Source organism: Phyllobates terribilis, unplaced genomic scaffold (genome assembly GCF_046119375.1).
Source record: "Phyllobates terribilis strain yellow unplaced genomic scaffold, ASM4611937v1 Scaffold_7184__1_contigs__length_39421, whole genome shotgun sequence".
NCBI classification, from domain to species: domain Eukaryota; kingdom Metazoa; phylum Chordata; class Amphibia; order Anura; family Dendrobatidae; genus Phyllobates; species Phyllobates terribilis.
The window spans coordinates 1-21,406 of record NW_027369925.1 but is presented as its reverse complement, the minus strand read 5'-3'; the positions used below and the strand labels follow the sequence as shown (position 1 = coordinate 21,406).

The window sequence follows — 21,406 nt, the reverse complement described above, 5'->3', positions numbered from 1 at the left end:
CTTTCCTTCTTTAGCTCTATTTCCTTCTTTAGCTTCAAGGGAGATTTCTTTCCATAAATACGTTCTCGGTCCCCTTGAGCGTCTTCCGTCCCCTTGAGCGCGTCCTCCTTGTGTAGCGCGTCACTTTGTGCAGCTCGATCCTTCACTCTCAATGTTCGGTCCCCTTCAGTATCCTTCGGTTCCCTTGCTCCTAGTTAAGCGCCTTGAGCGCTAGTCTTCTCGCTGAACTCGCTCTTGTCTCTTCTCTTGAGCTCATTGTTTTTCCACACTTTAGCTTCCTAAATAACTCAAAGGCCTATCGATTTCGTGCGATATCTCACTCAATACACACATTAGTTCATAAGGTAGTTTGTTATTATTAAAACTAAGGCTTTACCAGTTGTACGACCTAAGGGGATAGTTCATACAACTAACATAAATTTAGAAGAACCAGTCTGTATTGGCTAAGGATGGCTCTTAATTTAGAGCAACCAGTCTATATTGACTTTGGATGGCTCTAAGTTTAGAGAAACCAGTCTATATTGACTTTGGATGGCTTTAAATTGGGTAGGGATAGAGGCTAAGGGTGGATATCCAATGATGTATGAGGATATCTGAGGTCATGTTTGCTTAACTTATTTGTTAATTGGTCAATGATGAGTCTTTTTCATATTGAGTATAATCATCCGATGTATGCTTGAGCCCTTTAGGAAAAAATGAGGAACCAGTCTTAATTGACTATGGATAGCTCTTGGAGTATTAGGGTTAAGGCTGGGTGTTTATCTATGATGATTTGAGGACACTGAGATTATTCATAAACTACATTCATTATATTCTCAAAATATGTTCTATTACATTGATTTATGATTTCTAAGCTTTCAAAATATCCCCAAAATAAGTTCCATTACCAAAAATATCCCCAAAATATAGCTAAAGGATATTAATCCTTTTTGTCAAATAAACAAAAAAGGAATGAAATCCTTATATTCTTAATCCTCTTGTAAGTCATGGTCTTCTTCTGTCACTTCTTGCTCCTCATATGCAATGTCTTGATTCAATTGCTCATTTGTTGCTTGATGTTGAGAATTGACATGCACTATATTCCATGCTTGTCTGACTACCCACTGAGGTGCCTTAACATATGCATTTAGTGTGCCATTTGCATCCATCTTCTTCTTATTGACATGAGGCAAATCATAACTGTTTCCTCCTTTATCCTTGAGTACCTCATTCATGACATGTTGAAGTGTAACCCATACACTACTTAATGTTTATGGGTCCAGTTCATAGAAAGCTTCGTGCACAACATCTAACATACCATCAACATCCTTAGGCATTTTTTTATGCATTAATGTTTGTATGCTTCAAAAGAAACCCAATATAAAATATTTAAGTCTGGACTGTTAGGTGGTTGTTGTATAAGAATAAAAGTGAAACATGGTTGGTTGATACACTTCCTGCCATTGTTTATCTTTCTAAGTAATGTGTGCTTTAGCATTGTCTTGTTGTATGAAGATTGTCTTGTGTCCCCTTCACTTGGCCATTTAGCTATGATAGCAGGAATAATTTGATCTATTAGCATACTTCTTGTTACTTTCTGATTGACAAAGTCAACAATCTTTGTGATCATGGTCCCCTTGTCTCTATTTTTGGACATTCTTTTTGCTGGCTCTTTGAATGTAAATGGAAAAATACCTATCTTTCCATCGAAAGTGCATTCCCCTTGTGCGTTGTATCTTGGCCTAGCCACACATGATGTGAACATGACCTTTGGTATGAATTTACTTGAGCTTGCAGACCTGTATTGTCCTTTCCCCCCTTTAGCTAAATAGCATATGTTTGTCTTCTTACTCAAATAGAACAATTTTTCATCTAAATGGATGAAATCATACATTGGGTGATAGGTTGACTTGTTTTCTGCTGTATCTCCTTGTAATAGACTGAGAATCCATGATAATCGGGCTTTTTTGTTGTCCTCCTTCAAACCTGGATGAAGAGGATTTGTGTGTGGCTTGATAATCCCTCTTTTAATCATCCTATGAACCGTTGTCTTAGGAAGGTTTAGCTTGCTAGCCAAATCTCGAATACATGATCTGTCCCCCATGTTTATAGATGTGATATTCTCAACTGATACTTGAATCCTTTTTCTGCCACAGTTTTGCATGTTTGTACTGACATCGTACCCTTGTCCAACCTCTCTCTGTCTCTTAGCTTTGTTCCATAGCTTGCTTATGCACCTTGTTGATAAATTGGACTCATGTGCAGCTTGTGTGATTGCCCCTTTACGCAGTTTGCCATCTTTTGCTCCATTCATCAACCGTAACAAAATCTCAATTAGTTGGCTATTGCTGAGTCGTGTCCTCTTTGTCTCATGAGGACTTGTTGTCTGAGTGTGTTGTTGATCAGGAAGAAGCTCCACGTCCCCCACTGGCTCATTGAGATCAGGAAGAAGCTCCATGCCCCCACTGGCTCATTAAGATAAAAAGGGGGAGCATTTAATCTGTTGTCTGAAGACATGAGGACTCGACAATGTGCCCTATTTTTTGTGTGTTTATGGTTGAGATGGAGTAAATGCACTGCAATAAATTTTGAGTTTGTGGGTATTTAAGGAGATGAAAATAAACCGGATTAATCTCCAATCCGTGTGCCTCATATCCTTAATTTTCATTGGTTGGCTGATTACTTGGCAGTGGTTATATCAATTATGGCTTCCCCTCGTCCAAGTAACAATATTGCAGATTGACTCTATTGGAAATCGAACCGGAATGGATGGTTCACAACCTCTTTAGCATATGAGCTACTCACTAATGATTCTAGTTCGACAAATGATCTTTACTCTTGGATTTTGAAGCTCGACATTTACCAAGAGGTGATTTTTTTATGAAAACTAATCATGAGCGGATTGCCCACTAAAACCAAACTCCTTCAAAACATATCCATGTCCATTAGCGTGTGATACGTGCACAAATCCAATGGAAGACTTGATCCACCCTTCTTCAAAAGCCCCCATTCATTAAGTTAAATTTGAATCCAAAATCCTTATAGTGCGAATATTATGTCTCAAATAAGTTTGACTGGCATGAAACCTCGACAAGTTCTAACTGAAATAAGAGATAAATTAAGTAAAAAGAGATGGTTATTCTGATGATCACATGAGATATTTGAATTTCAAGGAACCAAAACCTCTTCTATACAAACTTTAACGACACAATTAAGGACCTGCCAGAATACATTAAGACACGTAGAAACAATTGGAGTAGTAGTAAGAACTTACTGGATGATTTTGACTCACACTTGTAGAAGGTCTACAACGTACCACCTCATAAGGTAAAATATATCAGCTGGACAAAACCTAAACCAAATTGTGTTAAGATTAACTTTGATATTGAAATATCTTTGAATGGAACTACAACTATTGGATTCATCATCTGAAATGACAAAAGTGACGTCTTATATTTGGGTAATAAAAAAGCAAACTCAATCTTAGTTTTGTACGCAAAAGCTTTTGTGTTGCAGTTAACAATAAAAAATACCCGACAACTCAATATACCCTTTATTGAAGTTGAAGGAGACAACCTTTGCCTAATTAATATTCTTAAAGGTAGGTGTTCGTGTACTTAAAAGATCGAAATAATTATCGCCGATATTCTTTTAGATTTGCATTCTCTTACGGTTTCTATTTCTCTTATATGTTTAGGGAGGTCAGTCAAATTGTAAATCATCTTGCTACACTTGAAATTGAACCTTCGAATTAACATAACATGAATGTTAAACTTTTTTTTATTAAAACGATCCCATACAAAGTTTAAAAAAAAATTAAGGAGCATCACGCGATATAACTTTATGCTCTCATACAACGAAATAAAATTCAATAGCCGCTCGCCAGCCCTGCCGCGATACCACCTCACCTGGAACTTCTAGCCACTAACCGCTCGCAACCGTTCTGCCCACATCCGGCCCCTTCTATCAATCTAGCCCCCCATCCAATATCTTTACTTACTAAATCTGCAGGTACATACTTGTAATTCTCACATGAAATCGCATACTGGATCGTTTTTTATGATTGATTCATCTATCTCCACTACTGAAATTCGTGCTATTGGAGAACTAATTGCAGGTTTTTTTTCTCATCTTGTATCCTATAGGGGTTCTTAAATTGGGTGTTAATTTTGTGTCGATGTTTATGTTTGCATGGGGGTTGCCTGTATTTTTTTTAATCTTTTGGGAGGTGAAATCCTGCAACTTTATGATCTCTCTTCCTTACTTGGTTGACTTTGCTAGATAGGATTGTTCTGAGATTTGGCTGTTCGCCGGATAGGTCCTGTGAATAGAGACGATTTTTCTCAATTCTTTCAGCCTTGCTTCGTTTATCTTTTCTTACATGTTTACTACTGAGTAATCTTCTCTGACTTCTGACTTGGTTGGTCCTGCTATAAAGTGGAAAATCTGAAAAATTTGTTCTTTATATCTGATTATCTGAGTTCCCTACTTGGTTTCTATAGTTGAGATTGATTGGAATTTCCTTCACTGAAAACGTAAATTTGATTATACATAGTTTCATGTCTTAGATTGCTAATATATTGTTTTACCCTTCACCCAAACTTGGTTTTCAAGATAGTAATGGAAGGTACAGATCCAGAAGTAGCAAACCGTGCTCTAAACCCTCTTCCTCTAAATCAAGCTTCACTGTCAGTATTCTCACTCTCTCCGTTGCTTCTTTTTATCGAAATCGAAGAGTATTGCATAAGCTGCCCTCTTGCTTTTCCTTTCCTGTGATATTTTAGTGAAGGTGAATCATTTGGGAGTTCTTGCTCAACCAAAGACGTTTCGGCAAATGATGGTTTGTTTACATCTTCTGACATACTCTTTTATATACCTCTGTGTTTAGGTTTGGTCTAAATAAATGTATGTCTGTGATTGTTCTTTGAAGGTGATCTGGATACAATTACCAAATCATCAATTGGCAAGGGGCATTCGGATGAAGCTTCTTCAGATGATGGTGATTTCTTTCTTCCTGGTTTAAATCAAGCAAAAATCACTCGAATGTGCTGGGATTACTAAATTACACTCCTGTCTTCTTCTTCTTGTTTAATGATTTTCTTAATGATATGAAATGTTCCTGAAGCGTATTTGCTGACTGATTTTCCGACTAGTTTAGATGTTGATTTGTTTTAATTGTAAAGCCTATTATGGGATTATGGACTTAGTTGTCTTTGAAGGTAATAAGTAGTTTCCTGGATTAACAATGTTAGATGATTCAGTATATTTTTAGTCCTTTTCTGGTCTCTTTTCGGGTACAAAACAGGGAAATTTCTCAAATCTTCTCAATTTATTGCCTAAAGAGCTAATTTTGTTGTATACTTTATTTAGAATAACATTATTTTGTTATGTTTTGTTTGGTTGAAAGGGCAGATTGGGAAACTAGAGCAGATGCTGAACCAGATGAACTATTTCCTGCACAACAATTACCAGAAGTGTCAAAAATATCTCTTCAGGATGCTGTGGAGATTCCAAAACGGCGTGGAAGAGGAACATTTTCATACAATAAAGAAGCTTTATATTCTGATCAACTTGCAGAAGAATCCACTAATTGTGATTCTGAGCATCAGATGTTTGATGACACCACTAAGCAAGATTTAACAGTAAAAAATTGTGAGTTCTCCTTATCTGCATATTTTCTGATTACGTAAAATATGATTTAAATTTTTGTATATTTTCTCTAAGTTAGCTAGCAATTCGAAGCCTTAATGATACAATTTTACTATTCTGATTCCAGTGTCTTATGGTACGCGTCATGTTCTTGTTCTGGATGGCTTTAAACCAAGTTATAATACAATGAACTTGGAGAATATTTTCAGCAACTTCAAAGACAAATTTGCAATCCGTTGGGTTAATGATACAGTTGCATTGGCTGTGTTTCGATCACCATCAACTGGTATGCCTTTAAGTTCTGCTGAAATCTTGTAATTTGGTCTCATTTGGGTATATGAAAATCATTTCCTGCAGCAATTGAGGCCTACAAAAGTGTAAACTGTGGATTCTCTGTGCGTTTGCTGGAGGAAGATGACATTTTGATAGGCTCCATTACTGGTCGAGGTTCATATCTATCATTTTTAGTATTTAGTGTGTGTGATATAGAATCTAGTCTGATATACAAAGCTTTGATCTTCACTGAATTATGATTTGCAGAGTTGGAACCTCCAAAACAAAGGCCTCAAACATCAGCTAGAACGGCGCAAAGGCTAATTGCCCATGGAATGGGAATGAAGCTTCCTGTAAGTGCAGGGTCGGATGCATCAAAGAGGGTAGAAGAAGCGAGGAAGAAGCGCATTATTGCCAGGCAGAAGCTAAAAGATGATGCTTGGGGCTCTGATGATGATTGAAGACAGACGGGGGTAACCTCATACTGTTCATGAAAGATTAATACTGCTGAATCAAACACAAGAATCTCTGTCTTCAATAGTGTTATACAAAGATCTGTTATAGCAGACCAGAGTTGGGCTATGTCATGGATTGGAACGATTGATTCATGTTATTGGGCTTTGTTTCATGTTGGATCAGTTGTATACCTAAGTTGTTGAACATCTAGATTGAGAAGATCATCCGGCCGCACAAATTAAATCTCAAGAGGTTTTTTCTTGTTTAAGATAAACTAGCATTCATGTCAAATGCAAAAGGCAATGCTATCTTATTTTACAAAGATGAGAAAGTATGATTCTTAATTAAAATTTCAATTTGAATTGTAAATAAATGAAAAAAGCTATAGTTTTCTGGAAGGACTGATTGCATAAAACGCCATTATATAGATCTATTTGCCCTAAATTATCTGTTGTACTCCCTCCATCCCATAATTATTTTCCCATTTTATTTTTATACACTATTCACATTTGTAGAGAATTTTTTCAATTTCTCTCAATATATATAGAAAAAAATAGTCATGTGTAGTCTTGTTTTATTCGTCTCGGCGAGTACTATAATAATATCCAAATTTTATGCTTTTTATTAATGTACTTTTTGAGATATTTGCAAGGAAAACTCGCATCGGTAAATGAGCTAAAAGTAATGGGAAGATCATTATAAGACGGAGAAAATATAATTAAGTACTTGTGTTCTCCATTTAAATGCATTCCGTTGGCAGACGATCACTCATGACACTAATCAGTCAAAATGACGATTAAGTTATGATTACAATAATACTCAACAAGTTTTCACACATTTGACCGGTTTAGTGGATTTTGGCATGTTCACTCTCAATTTATAACTTTCCTTCGAACCGGCCTTCCCCTTTGACTCCTTCAAATTCCTTCTTCATTGTTCAATTCCTCTTTCGAACCAACCACACACTAATACATGAAGAATAGACTAAATTCTGTTAAATGACCGTTGTAATATTGCTGGAAAAGAGACACGTGGATGTCAGAGAATGATCAATGTAATTGGAAAGCCAATATATCCAAACACATTTTCATTCTCTTGCTCTCAATTAATCATCCACAGTAGTTTGATCCTTCTATCTGTGTGGCACTCTTTCAATCCATAGAGTGTCGATAGATTTGTGAGCATGATTATTCAACGAAACAACGTACTCACCAAAATGGCATATACTAGAGCTAAGGCAACAATCAAAGCAGATATGAAGAAAGTGGAGGAGACATTGTCTTCGAAGCTAGAACTTCTGATTGCCGCAAGGATAGACAAGTTAACAGATGGCTTGGATGGTAGGATCAGAGAAGTCTTTGAAGCGATCAAGAACTTGTGTGCCAGTAATCAACATACAAGTGCATCGGCAGATCTCACTCTAGTTTCCAAGAAATGGATTTGACGGAGACATGTACAAGCTAGAGGCACGCAAGAGCAATGGAAATAGACGCTCGTCATCCTGGAATCAATCTGGTTCCATACAGTGCCTTCACTCGTCAATTGAGACTTGATTTTCCATGATTCACTGGAGGAAATGTCAAGGACTGGATGTTTAAATGTTATCAATTCTTTGCAATTGATCGTACTCTAGATGATTTGAAGATTCAACTTGCCTCTATGCACTTTGAAGATATCACTGCAAGCTAGCATAAATAGGTGGATGTTTAGATGATCCACTTACTTAAGTAAGTGGAACAGATACAAACTGCTTGTTCTTGAACGTTTTGGTGAAATTCTTGACGAGCCAAGGTAAGATCTGAAGAATTTACACGAACTGACTAGATTATGGAGCACAACAACAAATTCGGGGCAATTCTGACGCATGTTTAGTTGCCGGAAGCCTATTCAGTTAGTTTTTACCTGGCTGGACTGAATAAAGAGACGGAAATGCACGTTCAGATGTTTGATCCGAAATCGATACGCAGGTGCTTCTTGTTGGGAAAGTTATGTGAATCGGCTCATCCTCGTCAATCATTCTCTAACCAGAACTCAATGTTCAGTTATGGCAAACAAAATTTCACACCAAGGAAAGGGTTCGGATGAATCAAAAAGGTTTGTTACTGATGAAACCTGTGGAATCTATGTGAAGGAATTTTTTTAATCTCAAGAATAGATGAACAAAAGGCATGCGAAAGGACTCTGTTACTTTTTTGATGAGAAGTACTCTCCAGGTCATTATCTGAAGCACAAGAAAATGCAACTTGGAGCCACTGGACTAGATGGGAATGAGGGACAGGCCTGCGAAGAAACAAATTGGTTAGGAGGAAGAGAGTTAGGAACATACCTTGGTGTGGTCCGAGCCCATGTCGCCCGCCTTTGACGCGCACGTTGTTGTTTCTCGTAGAAGTCCATGGTGGTGTGAGCTAGGCGAGTGGGATCCTTGATTCCCAATGGTCAAACCTTGTCTCGGATTTCCTCTTCAAGTCCGCGGAGGAACATGGTACGGAAGGCGGTGCGCCCGGCTTGGACGACGCCCTTGTGCAAAAGATCCTCGAGCTCCGAGAAGAACTCCAAAGGTGTCTTGGGGGTAGCAAGAGCAAGCTTGACACGCATTGTCTCCTTGTGATCTTCTGGCACATATCGCTTGGTCATCACGTACATGAGGTGGTTCCATGTATCCACCGGTGGAAGACCACGACGAGCATGAATCGATGCCACCAAGAATGATCCAAATCAACAAAATGCAATGTGGCAATCTCAACCTTCTCTACATCCTCATAACGACAATGAGATAGCGCATACTCCGTACTTTGACGCCACTCAGGGAACCGACCGACATCATACTTGCCATCAAAAGGGTCAAGCTTAACCTTGATCTCCTGGCATCCGAAAAATTGGGGGTGCCTCGTTGGACCGGAGGAATGTAGTCACGGCCAACATCACGGGTGCGCGAGTGCGAATACTGGGGAGGTGGTAACCAATGGGGGTTGCAACGATCATGTGTATGAGTGCGTCGTGAAAGGAAATGTGACCTTGTTGTATCTGTATGCATCTGCTCCGAAGTATATAGAATAGACGTAGTGACCTTGTACAATGAATTACATTTTATGGGGAACGAGTCGCAAAAAAACAAACTCGACTTGTTCTCCATCAGTCTCTACCATTAGTTTCCCCCCTTTTACATCTATATTCATAAAATCAATTTTAATAAAAGGTTGCCTGACGTGGTGTCGAATGCCGGTATACACACAATTCAAATTATATTCTCCTTAGAATATTGAATACATGAGAAAGTAGTAAGGGTCAATCCCACAGAGAACTGTGATAGTAAGGAAAAGGTAATAACTTTTAGTAGAAAACTTAGACATGGGGTTTTTGGCTATTTGAATGCGAAAAATAACTTTTGATTTTATCAATTTGTGAAGAGTATTGTTTCACTTAACAAATCCATTTATGCATCATAATAATTTCGATCCTTGTATGTCTTCTCACCTATCAACTTTAATTCCTATGTTATGCTTATTTATATCTATGGTTCCCGATCTATGATTAGAATGCACAATGGAAAAAGACGCAACCAGAACTGACAAGTTCCAATTATGTATGCAACTCCCTACTTTAACATGCACGCAACCAGGACTGATCACATTAAAGCTTGTATTACTTGGATAATAGTATGAAATATGTAACTAGGCTAGGTTCATTGTTTAACAAAGCACATAAAGCAATCAACTTTATAATCAAGAGAAGCACCAAATAACATGTATGGAATTAAGAACTGATAGAGAAATACTTACGAAAACGGAAACTCAGTATAAACTTCAATTGTTAAGCAAAGCAATGTTTGGAAAATTAGTTCCTCATAGCCATGGAAACTAAGCAAAATGGGAAAAAGTAAACTAACTAGCCGAATTGCGTAACTCTGATCTCATAGGAAGAACGGTCCCTATACAAGATACAATCTAACCTAATTCAATCCTAGAAACTAAACTAATTAAAATATTTCAAAACAAATCTTAACAACTAAAAAAGGGAAATAATAGTATTAAACTCGGACTCGCTAGGTGAAACGAGAACTGGATGTTCCTTCTGGTAGACACAGGGCACAACAGATCTGACGCGGGGCACGACGATGTAGTTATGTTGAAATTCTCTTAACTCCATTAACTACATCAGCGATTTCTGAAAACAAATTAATCTTCTTCAACTACCTGGGTGCAGTGGGCAATATTTGCATGGGGTGCAACGACCTCTCTGTCTACTTTCCTTATTCTTGCAGCTACACGTCAACTTACTATTTCTGGAAAGTTCATTATCTTGTAGCTCATTTGACGGATAATCTCTAATCTTCTCAAAAGTGTGTAAAAACCCTTAAATTTTTAATAATCTCTTTCATACGTCAGGTGATTATAACTCGATGATTATAGCTCAAAACTAACATAAATATGTGCTAAATCTTGTGAATTAAACCATCATGACTGGATCACATCAAATCCCCCATATTTAGACCTTTAATCATCCCGACTAAGTAAAAACTAACTCTCTAAACCGTGTAATACAAAATGTCTCAGGATGTACGAGAAAACATGACTCGCAAAATCTAACAACTAGTCATCCTAACCCTCTTAACAAATCAATACTATAGATTACTCTTTTCTTCTTTCACTCATTTTGTCTATGCGCCTTTTCAAGATTTTCCCTTTCCACTCTTCTTCTTTTATAAGGGCCTCACATAATCTGACATCTCTCATAATCTCATATTGCACTAGTCTATACCGGTCCATGTTACATGCTTATTGTATGAATAATCACCCATAATTTTGTTTGCTTTTTTCTTTTTTAGATTTTCAATTTTTCAATTTTTTCTCGAGGTAAATGCCATATTTATAGACTCAATCAACAAAAGTTGAACAAATATAAACCGAAACATTTCTAATCTGGGAATTCAAATGCTGACTCAACAGAACTACAAAAAATCTAATGAATTACATACAATAATGAATCTACTCTCCCTATAATACTTTTGCATTATCCTCAATGTAGATCTCGGACTTAAACGAAAAAAGATAGAAGAGCATAGAAACATCTTGCAAAAGGGGTTTAGAAGCGAAAATAAAATAAAGTGATAGAATTTATCGAAGGGATACCAAACTAGACGCTTTTCTTCACTAAGACTCGTCCACGGGCCGCGACGATCTTGGTGTGGGGGTGCAAAAGTGCTTTTGGTGGGAAACCGGCTTCGGTACTTAGGGAACACACATTAACATGATTAGTAAGAAATTTTTCACTTTTGCAAACCGGTGAATAAATGGTGGATGATGGTTTGAAACCAGGACCAAGGTAGAGAACCAAAAATACGACGACATGGAAAGAATGTGATTGGGACATCGTCAGCGCTAGAATGGTGTTAATCGGTGGAGGCTATGATTTTAGGTGTGGAAATAGAAGCGGAAAGATGGTGGAAGTGATGGCAAAACTGAGAGGTGAAACGTTTTTGTGCGTCAAAGCATCTTTTTATGACTCTTTTTATTTCATTGCCTTTTATTCATGTTTGTTTAATATTATATTTTTACATTTTATTTCTCGACAATACTGCTTATAACTACTAAAATAACTACATTGAACTGGAAAATACATGCTACTCATGTACATCTCTCGTGGTAAGCATACGATTCATATAATCCTACTATAAAAACAAAACAAACTCAATGACCTCGAAAACAAACAACAACTACCCACACCAAATCTTGCTCAAAACAACGAGACGATACAAAAAGTATATCTAAGTCAAAATGAAATCTTCCTAATATCCCCCATACTTTGATAATGCTCAGTCATCAATATAGCAAAAGTAGAAATGGGTGGACCATGACGCTAACTATTGTTTGTGAAACTCATCAATGTGCTCACGTGTCTCTCAATGTATCCATATCACCGTCTCCTTAAGTCTGTCCCGACAGGCTATCACGGTCTCAATCAGATCGTTGAGGCAACTCGTGTCATGATGTGGACGATCATCGGTCAATAACTGAACCATGACGTCTTTATCAATGCGTGGACGAGATTGACCTCGAGTTATACCCTTCTCATCTGACTCATCTGGCATCTGTGTCTCTAAAGGCTGCATAATATATTTGATGTAGTAATCATTTACAGATGGTCCTAATGGAAATTTTCTAGGCAGTTGGACCTGGTGGCACTTGGAGTTATATGAGAGCCAAAATATAACATTGTCACTTCAAATAATAAGGCAGCCAACTTGCTTCAAATGCACAACATCATATGCAGCTAGCTCGACCTCATCACTACTCGAATCTAGGTGTATACCATAGTGTTTTGCAATTGAAGTCATAAGAGTGGTCTGCTGAATCTTTCGACCTTTAGCTAGGTCCTGCACTAGCTATAAGCTCCAAAAAGATAAAGTCTCCCAAAAGGGAGTGATAGTCAATTATTGGTTAGGCACCAGGTGTTGCACTAGTTTCTAGGATAACCGTTTGACATTCGAGTGGCCAAAGAAATTAGTGGTGAGCAACTTGCACGCCAATTGAAGAGGGGGATGTGTGATCTGGTTGTTGTTATCATTGCTCTCCTTGAATATGTCGTGTGTGGCCATTAACCGAATGTCAAGCAGTTCAAAAGCTTCAAATGTAGACCAACCTAGTGTAGGATTCTTAGTGACACCTAGACTCTCTCTTAACACAACTATCGACACCTCATACTCGGTTTTCTTATAATAGAATGGGCAAGAAGTAACTTCCTTGTCCCCTTATGGACTTACCTTAACTTTCAGGAGGAATGAAGCAACAAATAGGATGGCGAAGGAGGTGTAACCATAGTCTTCCATATCCAAGAACGATCCTAAACCTCCATGATCAGATATCATGTCTACTAGGGATTTAAAACCCATCTTAGATAAATCAATTCTACTCATAAAATTTCTTGGTACAACAAGCTTCTTGATAGCCTTCAACTTCTTAATCAAATCTCTCTCCTTTGGAGACCACCTCTTAGCTCTTGTAGTCACAATAATGAAAAATTGAAAGTTTTAAAAGGAGAGAAGCTCGAGTACTCACTGCTAACCAAGTTAGGTTGAGAAAATTTTCCGGAAACAGTGTCGCTGCTGCGGGTCACAGATCACGAGTTGACTTCTATAGGGAAGCGCGGAAATCGATAGAAAACTAGGCACGGGGGACGACGATTTTCATTTGGAATGTACTCTAACTCTGATGTCAAACTCGGCGAAGCGGCAACAACTCGGACTTCAGTTCGAACTCTTAGTAAACTCGTGAAAATCACCAATTGGGAAGCAAAAAGGGTGAAACTATGGATTTGGGGGTTAATATGAGTGGATGGTGATAATATAGGATAATGGAGAAAAGGTGGTGATCTAGTGAAGGAAGGTTGCGGTGACGCGTCATTTGGGGCGATGCAAAGATGGAACGGGGCATGGCGGCGACAGGGTGAGATAAAGGGAATTGGACTCTTTCTTGTGCTCAAGACATCTTTTTCTCTTTGTTTTTATTTTTATATTTCTCCCTCGTAGAGTTTAGGATATGTACCTCCCGCCCAGTGTTCTAAAAAACGCTAGGTGGGTGCTAGGCGGTGTGTGTGTGTGGGGGGGGGGGGGACTAGCGCCTAGGCGTCTAGACGGGAGCCTAGGCGGACCAATATTAAAACACTTATTTTAAATTTTAGTACAATTTCATTATATGAAAAGCTAAATAGAAATATATGAATTTATAGTTTTCATAGTAATTCATAATTTAACTATTTAGTTTTAATATAACCATATAATTTGCTAATTAATCATCTAAAATTCAGAGACTTTATAGCATTTTTCATAAAGAAGATCTATAAGACCAGAACAAGAAAAAATCCTATATTTTTCAACGCGGATTTTAACTTAATAAAATAGAAATATAATCTAATCCTCCATCTATTCATTCTCATTGTCCTCCTCAATATGAACATTAACTTCTTGCTCCATGTCTGACTCATCAAGCTCAAACTCATCACTATATTTATCTACATCATATGTTCCGTCTAGTGTTCTAAAAACGCACCTAGGCGGGGCCTAGGCGAGATTTTTAGAACACTGCTCCCGCCTGAGGATAGTGGATTGACCTTGCGGGAACTTGAATGCCTTCTTCATTTCCATAAACCCAAACAATCAAGGTAAATGTGAGAAAAATATCCTAAAACTAATCTAATCCTAATATAAAAATATCTGGTTACCTCCCGGTCAACGACATAGTTAATGTCATTCGCTTGATGTAGGATATAAATCATATCTAACTGGACTCGTCGGGCTTCCATGGTCCTGGACACTTGTATAACTTGTGTATGAACCATGACTGGAAAAGGTTTGAACCTTAAACCATCATGAATAAAGATAGCATATCTTTTGAAATAGGTCTTATCCTCTCCCTCATACTTGAAAGAATCAGGGGCCTCTCTCTCTCTTGACTTGTAACTACACAACATCACAAATATAAACCTGCGATATGTCATCTCTAATAAATAGAATGGAGCCACTGTCCAAATCATTATCTTTTGGCCTCTCTCTCTCTTCATTCTAAATATATCTTGATGTTCATTTGGTTCATTGGGTTCTTCCCAACCTTTATTGTCATTGTGAACTCCAAAGTTTTCAATAAAATTATCATTTATGTTGTCTTTTTCATTCACATTTTTATCATGCAAATGTAAGGAGTGATGTAGAATTTCTGGGTCGTCTTCATTAATGTCTATCCTATCACTACCTAAGCTTTTTATTGATAAGTTTTAGGATCCATCCCTTTGATACCTAACTGTAGCAATTTTTGTATCTGTATGCATATGCTCCAAAGAATTCAGAACATATAGTAGTGAACACGTATAACGAATACAAGTGATGGAGATAATGTCGTAACACTCAAGCTTGGCTTGTTCTCTATCAGTTTCTTCCGCTAGTTCCCCCTTTTTAGATCTATATTCATACCACCAATTTTCATAAAAGGTTGTCCTAACATAATAGGTGAATTTATATTGGTGGCAACTTCTAGAACGTAGAAGTTTGCAGGGAATTCAAGTTTCTCCACCTTCACTAGCAAGTTTTCAATCACACCTTTCGAGTGGACACAAGTTCCATCCTCTAGCTGCACTTGGAATGTAGTAAGTACTTGGATCGTCACACTTGGTGGGAAGCATCTGTGTCATCAATGCTGCCATGGGTCTACATGCTCTACCTTCTCTCTCCTTCTCCATTTTTTTTCAAATATGGAGATGTGAGTGGTCTCTTCTTATTGACTCGATTAGTTCCTGCTTCGTTTCAACGTTGACTACATATATGTATAACAACATTTATAGCGATTATCATATTGTGACACACCCACAATATATCAGCTACCATGAAAATGAGCTAAGAAATTGACACTTTTGCAAAACACATAGCAACAGACTTAGCTAAAAAGACTGCTACAACTATAGTGTCAAGAGCTTATAGTAGTCGACGTTTAGACGTGTCAAAGAAAGTCTAACAAATAGAGAAACACACTATTCATGAGTAGCAACATGAATAACAACCCCGACAACTACGTGTAATAGGCACAACAGGAATCGTAACTAATAATGTTGCTACAACTGTGATACTCATAAATTTTAATTAAATTATTTTAGTATTTATTTTTATTATATTTTATTATTAGCTTCAACTGTATTTTTTTAGGTTTGGTTAGTTATTGGGCCAATCTCATAATCCAAGTAAAGCCCTAATTAACCCACTTCCCTATATATATATACACTAAAACCTAAATACCCTAGATATTCTTGTCCCAATAGCCCAAAACTGATTTTGGCCGTCTTCGAATGAGAATTCTTTGTTGTGACTAGTGGTTCTACAAGTCGCGTTTCTTCTTGATAAGTGATTTTATTCCGGAATAACAACGTGCAATTTCGCTTAGAACTTCAAGGATTTCAGGCAAGTTTCTTTAACTTGTTCAGTTATTGAATTAGTTTGATATTTATTTGAGTGTTCAAAAAGCATATCTACTTTCTAAATTAGTATGAGTATAAGTTCATCTATTTTCTATGCGCATATTTAAACGCATGAGGGAACATTATATTTAATCGTTCTCATTATAAAGCTAAGTGAGGGCATATATATAATAAGCATCCCAGGGGGAACATTAACTTAAAGCGTTCATATTATAAAGCTAAGTGAGGGCATATATACAGTAAGTGCCCCAGGTGGAACGTTAACCCGAGCGTTCCCAACCGGTATATTCCAACAAGCGGAATTTACCCCTCTTAGGTTGGGAACTAAGGGGTAGAAGTGGTACAATCTTCTTTCTAACAACTAACCTCTTTTGTTTCCGCATGTATGAATGAAGTGATCTACGTTGAGTGTTGAATAATAATGCGTTGATTGATATTATTATAGTCTATGAGTACTGGTATTTTTCATAGCTTCTAGTTTGTTATGTATTTTCACTTGAGATCTTGATGTGATATCTTTCTTGTTTAGTAGCCGACCCGTTATGGCTGGCTCTGTCTTTGACATCTAGGTATTAAAAGCTGCATACGCAGGAGCAACATGAAAAAAATTGATGACGACCGACGTTGATTAGATAGTTCTTTGGGTTATTGTTATTTCCTTTTTTGTCCTTAGACCACATGGGCCTTGTAGAACACTATGTAATTCCACTTGTGACCCGTTTACGACCTATCTTTTAGTTAAAGCCTTTGTTTTTATTCTAGCGTTGTGAATTCCGGTTGGGATTCACGATGATGTGACACCTTGATTTTGGAGTGTTACAGTAACACTCTAAAGAAAGTGTCATACTTAGCAATGCCCAATGTTGTGGAAATAATTGATGTTGCTAAAGTTTGTAGCCGGTAACAAAGCATTATCCGTTGCATGATCCATAGCTACGAGCGACGCATTAACCCTTACTAAACCTGTATTTTCTAGTAGTGGTTTAAAGATCCTCAAATATGCCATACCCGACTTCCAAGTCCGGATCAATACAACTCCCGTAAAATAACTCAAAACTCTTATAAAAATTTGCTAAAATGTGCAAATAAAGCTAGTAGAAATTAGCTCTCACCAGGTGACATCAATGTTTCTGATGCCAACACTTAGAAGATTGAAGACCCAGTTCACATAAATCTTCCCAAAAGGTTCAATTCCCCCAACACATGTTCATAGCTTGCAAAGCCTATGCTTATATGAAGGGACGGGTTGATGGTTGGAGGCTAAGTAAGAAGGGGTTTCTTTATCGTTTCTTTCGATTCTTCATATATCCTTCATTTTCGCATTAATCTAGTTCGAACCCCACTAACTCTCATGTTTTTTTAGTGTTTTATGAAGGCTCATTGCCTATATTGTCATAAAGCGTCGAATCCATTATCAATATGTTTTCTTGTTGTGTGTATATTTGTTGTTTGTAGGTTCATGACTATGAAGAAGCTCCTTTGACTATGGCAATCACCCAATGATTGGAATCTTTGATAATTATCCGTTTGGAATGGAGATATCTAAATAGGAAAAGATGTTTCACCCATGGAGTTGGATATATCCAATTAAACATGGAAGGTTTGGTCTACCCTTCAGTTTCAACGATTCTAGATAGAGATATCGCTAGAAAAATATATTTGTAGTGGTTAAATATTAGAAAGCGACGGTCACTTGCTTCATACGTCCCGAATCAAGCTCGTACCATTGACGAACCCTTGAAAATGCATCTCGAACTCGTGGATGTACTAATCTCGTGGTTGCTTTCATAGTGGATCCGATCCCTTCACAAAAATTAACTAATCAAAGGGGAACGTATATTGATTAGGAGTCAGTGCTTTGTAAGGAGGAATGAGGAGAAAAGATGAAGGATGAAAAAGTTCCATAAAGAGGAATGCTTAATACGGGCCGGCTAGCTGTCGCACTTATTTTTTTCTAACCGTCGCACTATCAATCATGACGATCCACATAGGGCCAGCTCGTGACGAGTGACAACGCGAAAAATTGTGACGAGTAAAAGGACCATGCTTCTGACGAGCGGATCCATGACAGGTCGTGACGAGCCACATAGGGCTAGATCGTGATGAATGGAGCTAAGTAATGATATGAGGTATTTTAGGGGTTCGTAAGTATTGGTTCTAAATGGTTATTTATGCCTTTTTATGATATTTTTGACAAGAAAATCACTTAAAATCATGATGCTAGGCTTAATGGGGTTGTAAGTGTGTTCGACAGGATGAAAACGTTGTTTTAATGAATGAAAGAGGTGTTTTAGGGGTTTGTAAGTATTTTTATTGGTTTTAAATGGTTATTTATTCCTTGTTATGATATGCTTGACAAGAAAATGATATAAAATCATGATGTTTGGTTTTATAGGATTGTAAGTGCGTTCGGCAGGATGGAAACGTTGTATAAGTGGATGAAAGGGTTTGTATTGATTGTTAATGGTTGTAATGACCTAATTGAGATGTTGTGATGCAGCCTCACATAGGCTATGACCGATCTAGACCTCAATTGGAACACACACAAGCATTCAACACACAATCTACAAGGGCGACAACCCTAGAAAACAGATCCGGATTAAAAAACAGAATTGAAGCTACAAATAACACGGAATTTGAAAGGACAATTGGACGAGATAAATGATGATTGAAACCAAGTACAAACAACAACAAGACCAAAGGCTTTGATGGCCTAGAACCGAGTTGTAATGCTGCACAAAACCACAATCATACAACCCTTCACATGGAGGAGGCACAAGGAGGAACTCTATGAGTTTTCAAACACCAAGACTACCAAGCTTGACATAGACAAATCATCTAGAGTAAGGCAAGCAATCCGCTCATCACACACATGAGTTCAAAAGCTCTCTTTCAATGGAGAAAAACACAATGTTTTTAGCAATTCTGAACTAGCCGAAAATAGCATGCCAAGGGAGGCTTAAATAGGTTGACTAGCCGGTCCCTTGGTCTTCACACATTAAATGTCTTAAAAACATAGAAGCCACACGGCTTAAAACACAACATAAAATGCAATTGTCTTAAGTGCTAAAATGGGAAAGATAGTAAGGTCTTCAAGCCACCTCTTTGGACTCAAAGGTGAGTAGAGTCCTAGCTTTGCCCCATGTGTCCTCAACTCTCATAGATGTACCTTGAAGGCTGAATTGAGTGACAAATTTGGTTAAGTACTCTTGTAGTTGTTTGGCTCTTGACCTTGTGATTGGACCTTCTATGGTAGGTGCTTCCAATGGTGTGTCTTCAAGGGATGGTCCTCCATCATCCTCCCCTCCTTGGAAAGGATTCGACCATGAATCTTGAGTTGTGCCCTCATGTTATTCATAGAGTGTAAGATCAGCCACATTGAAGGTAGCACTAACACCATAGTCATCCGGTAGGTCTACAACAAAGGCATTGTCACCTACTTTCCTTAGGATCTTGAAGGGTCCATCTCCCCTTGGAGCTATCTTGGAGGCTCTCTTTGTAGGGAATCTCTCCTTACGCAAGTGCACCCACACCAAGTCTCCCGGTTTGAAGATCACTCTTCTCCTTCCTTTGTTGTTCCTTGCAACCACATCATGCCCTAGTTGCTCCAACCTCAGCCTGGTCCTTTCATGTAACTCCTTAATGAACTCCACCTGTCTATTGGCATCAAAATCTACTCGTTCCTTCATAGTAAACGGTACAAGATCTAGTGGGGTTAAAGGATTAAGATCATAGACACATCCAAAAGGACTTAGAGTGGTGGAAGAATGTTTTTCCCTATTATATGCAAACTCAGTGTGTGGCAATACATCTTCCCATGACTTTAAGTTATTTTAATGATTGTCCTTAGTAGGGTACTAAGTGTTCTATTGGTAACCTCAGTTTGGCCGTCGGTTTGAGGATGACTTGAAGTAGAAAACAAGAGTTTTGTACCAAGTTGTCCCCAAAGAGAACGCCAAAAGTGACTCAAGAACTTTGTATCCCTATCACTCACAATTGTTCTAAGAATCCCATGTAGTCTCACCACTTCTCTAAAGAAAAGAGTAGACACATGTGAAGCATCATCAATTTTGTGACAAGGAATAAAGTGAGCCATCTTAGAAAACCTATCTATAACCATAAAAATTGAATCTCGGCCCTTCCTAGTCCTATGCAGTCCTACAATGAAGTCCATACTTATATCTAGCCAAGGAGAGGAGGGTGTAGGTAGTGGTGTGTAGAGTCCATGTGGTTTCACTTTAGACTTTGCTTTCAAACACTCTAAACATCTTTTAAGTACATGCTCAACATCTTTCAACATATGAGGCCAATAGAAGTGTTCTCTAAGCATAGCATAGGTTTTGTCACGGCTAAAATACCCCATAAGACCTCCCTTGTGTTATTCTTCAACAAGCAAGAGCCTTAATGAGCACTTAGGTATGCAGACCTTACTTGCCCTAAAAAGGAATCCATCAAACAAGTAGAAACACTTATCATAGGACCCTTTTGCTAGGCAATGTCTATAGATCTCCCCAAAATCAGAATCACAATCATAAAGTTCCTTAATGTAAGAGAACCCTAGCACCTTAGAATCAAGTTGAACAATCAAAGTATGTCTCCTAGAGAGGGCGTCGGCCACTATGTTATCCTTTCCTTTCTTATACTTGATTATGTAAGGAAATGTTTCTATAAATTCCATCCAACGACCATGACGCCTATCTAACTTATCTTGCCCTCTTAGATGCTTTAATGACTTATGATCTGTATGTAACACAAACTCACTTGGCCAAAGATAGTGTTGCCAAGTTTTTAAGACCCTAAAAAGTGCATACAACTCTCTATCATAGGTAGAATAGTTAAGACACACACCTTTGAGCTTTTCACTAAAGAAAGATATGGGTCTACCTTCTTGCATCAACATACCACCAATTCCAATACCTGAGGCATCACATTCTACTTCAAATGGTTTTGCAAAGTTTGGTAGAACTAGGAGAGGTGCATTGGTCAATCTGAGCTTGAGTTCTTCAAATGCAGCCTCTTGTGCCTTGCCCCATACAAATGGTGTGTTCTTCTTGGTAAGCTCCGTGAGTGGTGAAGCTATGGTGGAGAAGTC

The 21,406-nt window shown here is 37.9% G+C and overlaps 1 protein-coding gene across 1 annotated transcript; it reads left to right on the top strand.

Annotated features, from left to right (window-relative positions):
• The first annotated feature begins 3,412 nt into the window (after positions 1-3,412).
• Positions 3,413-6,362, top strand: LOC141251562 (uncharacterized). Its single transcript, XM_073670355.1, has 11 exons — positions 3,413-3,439; positions 3,496-3,580; positions 3,635-3,651; positions 3,855-3,990; positions 4,535-4,667; positions 4,764-4,819; positions 4,910-5,024; positions 5,387-5,631; positions 5,756-5,914; positions 5,986-6,075; positions 6,169-6,362. The coding sequence occupies exons 1-11, from the start codon at positions 3,413-3,415 to the stop codon at positions 6,360-6,362; spliced, it is 1,257 nt and encodes a 418-aa protein (XP_073526456.1).
• Positions 6,363-21,406: the final 15,044 nt, after the last annotated feature.

Excerpts from the sequence above, each read along its gene's own strand:
- LOC141251562 (XM_073670355.1), top strand. The coding sequence starts at position 3,413 with ATGACAAAAGTGACGTCTTATATTTGG. Across the intron at positions 4,820-4,909 it reads AGACGTTTCGGCAAATGATG|GTGATCTGGATACAATTACC; the intron begins GTTTGTTTACAT and ends TGTTCTTTGAAG. Across the intron at positions 5,025-5,386 it reads CAAGCAAAAATCACTCGAAT|GGCAGATTGGGAAACTAGAG; the intron begins GTGCTGGGATTA and ends TTTGGTTGAAAG.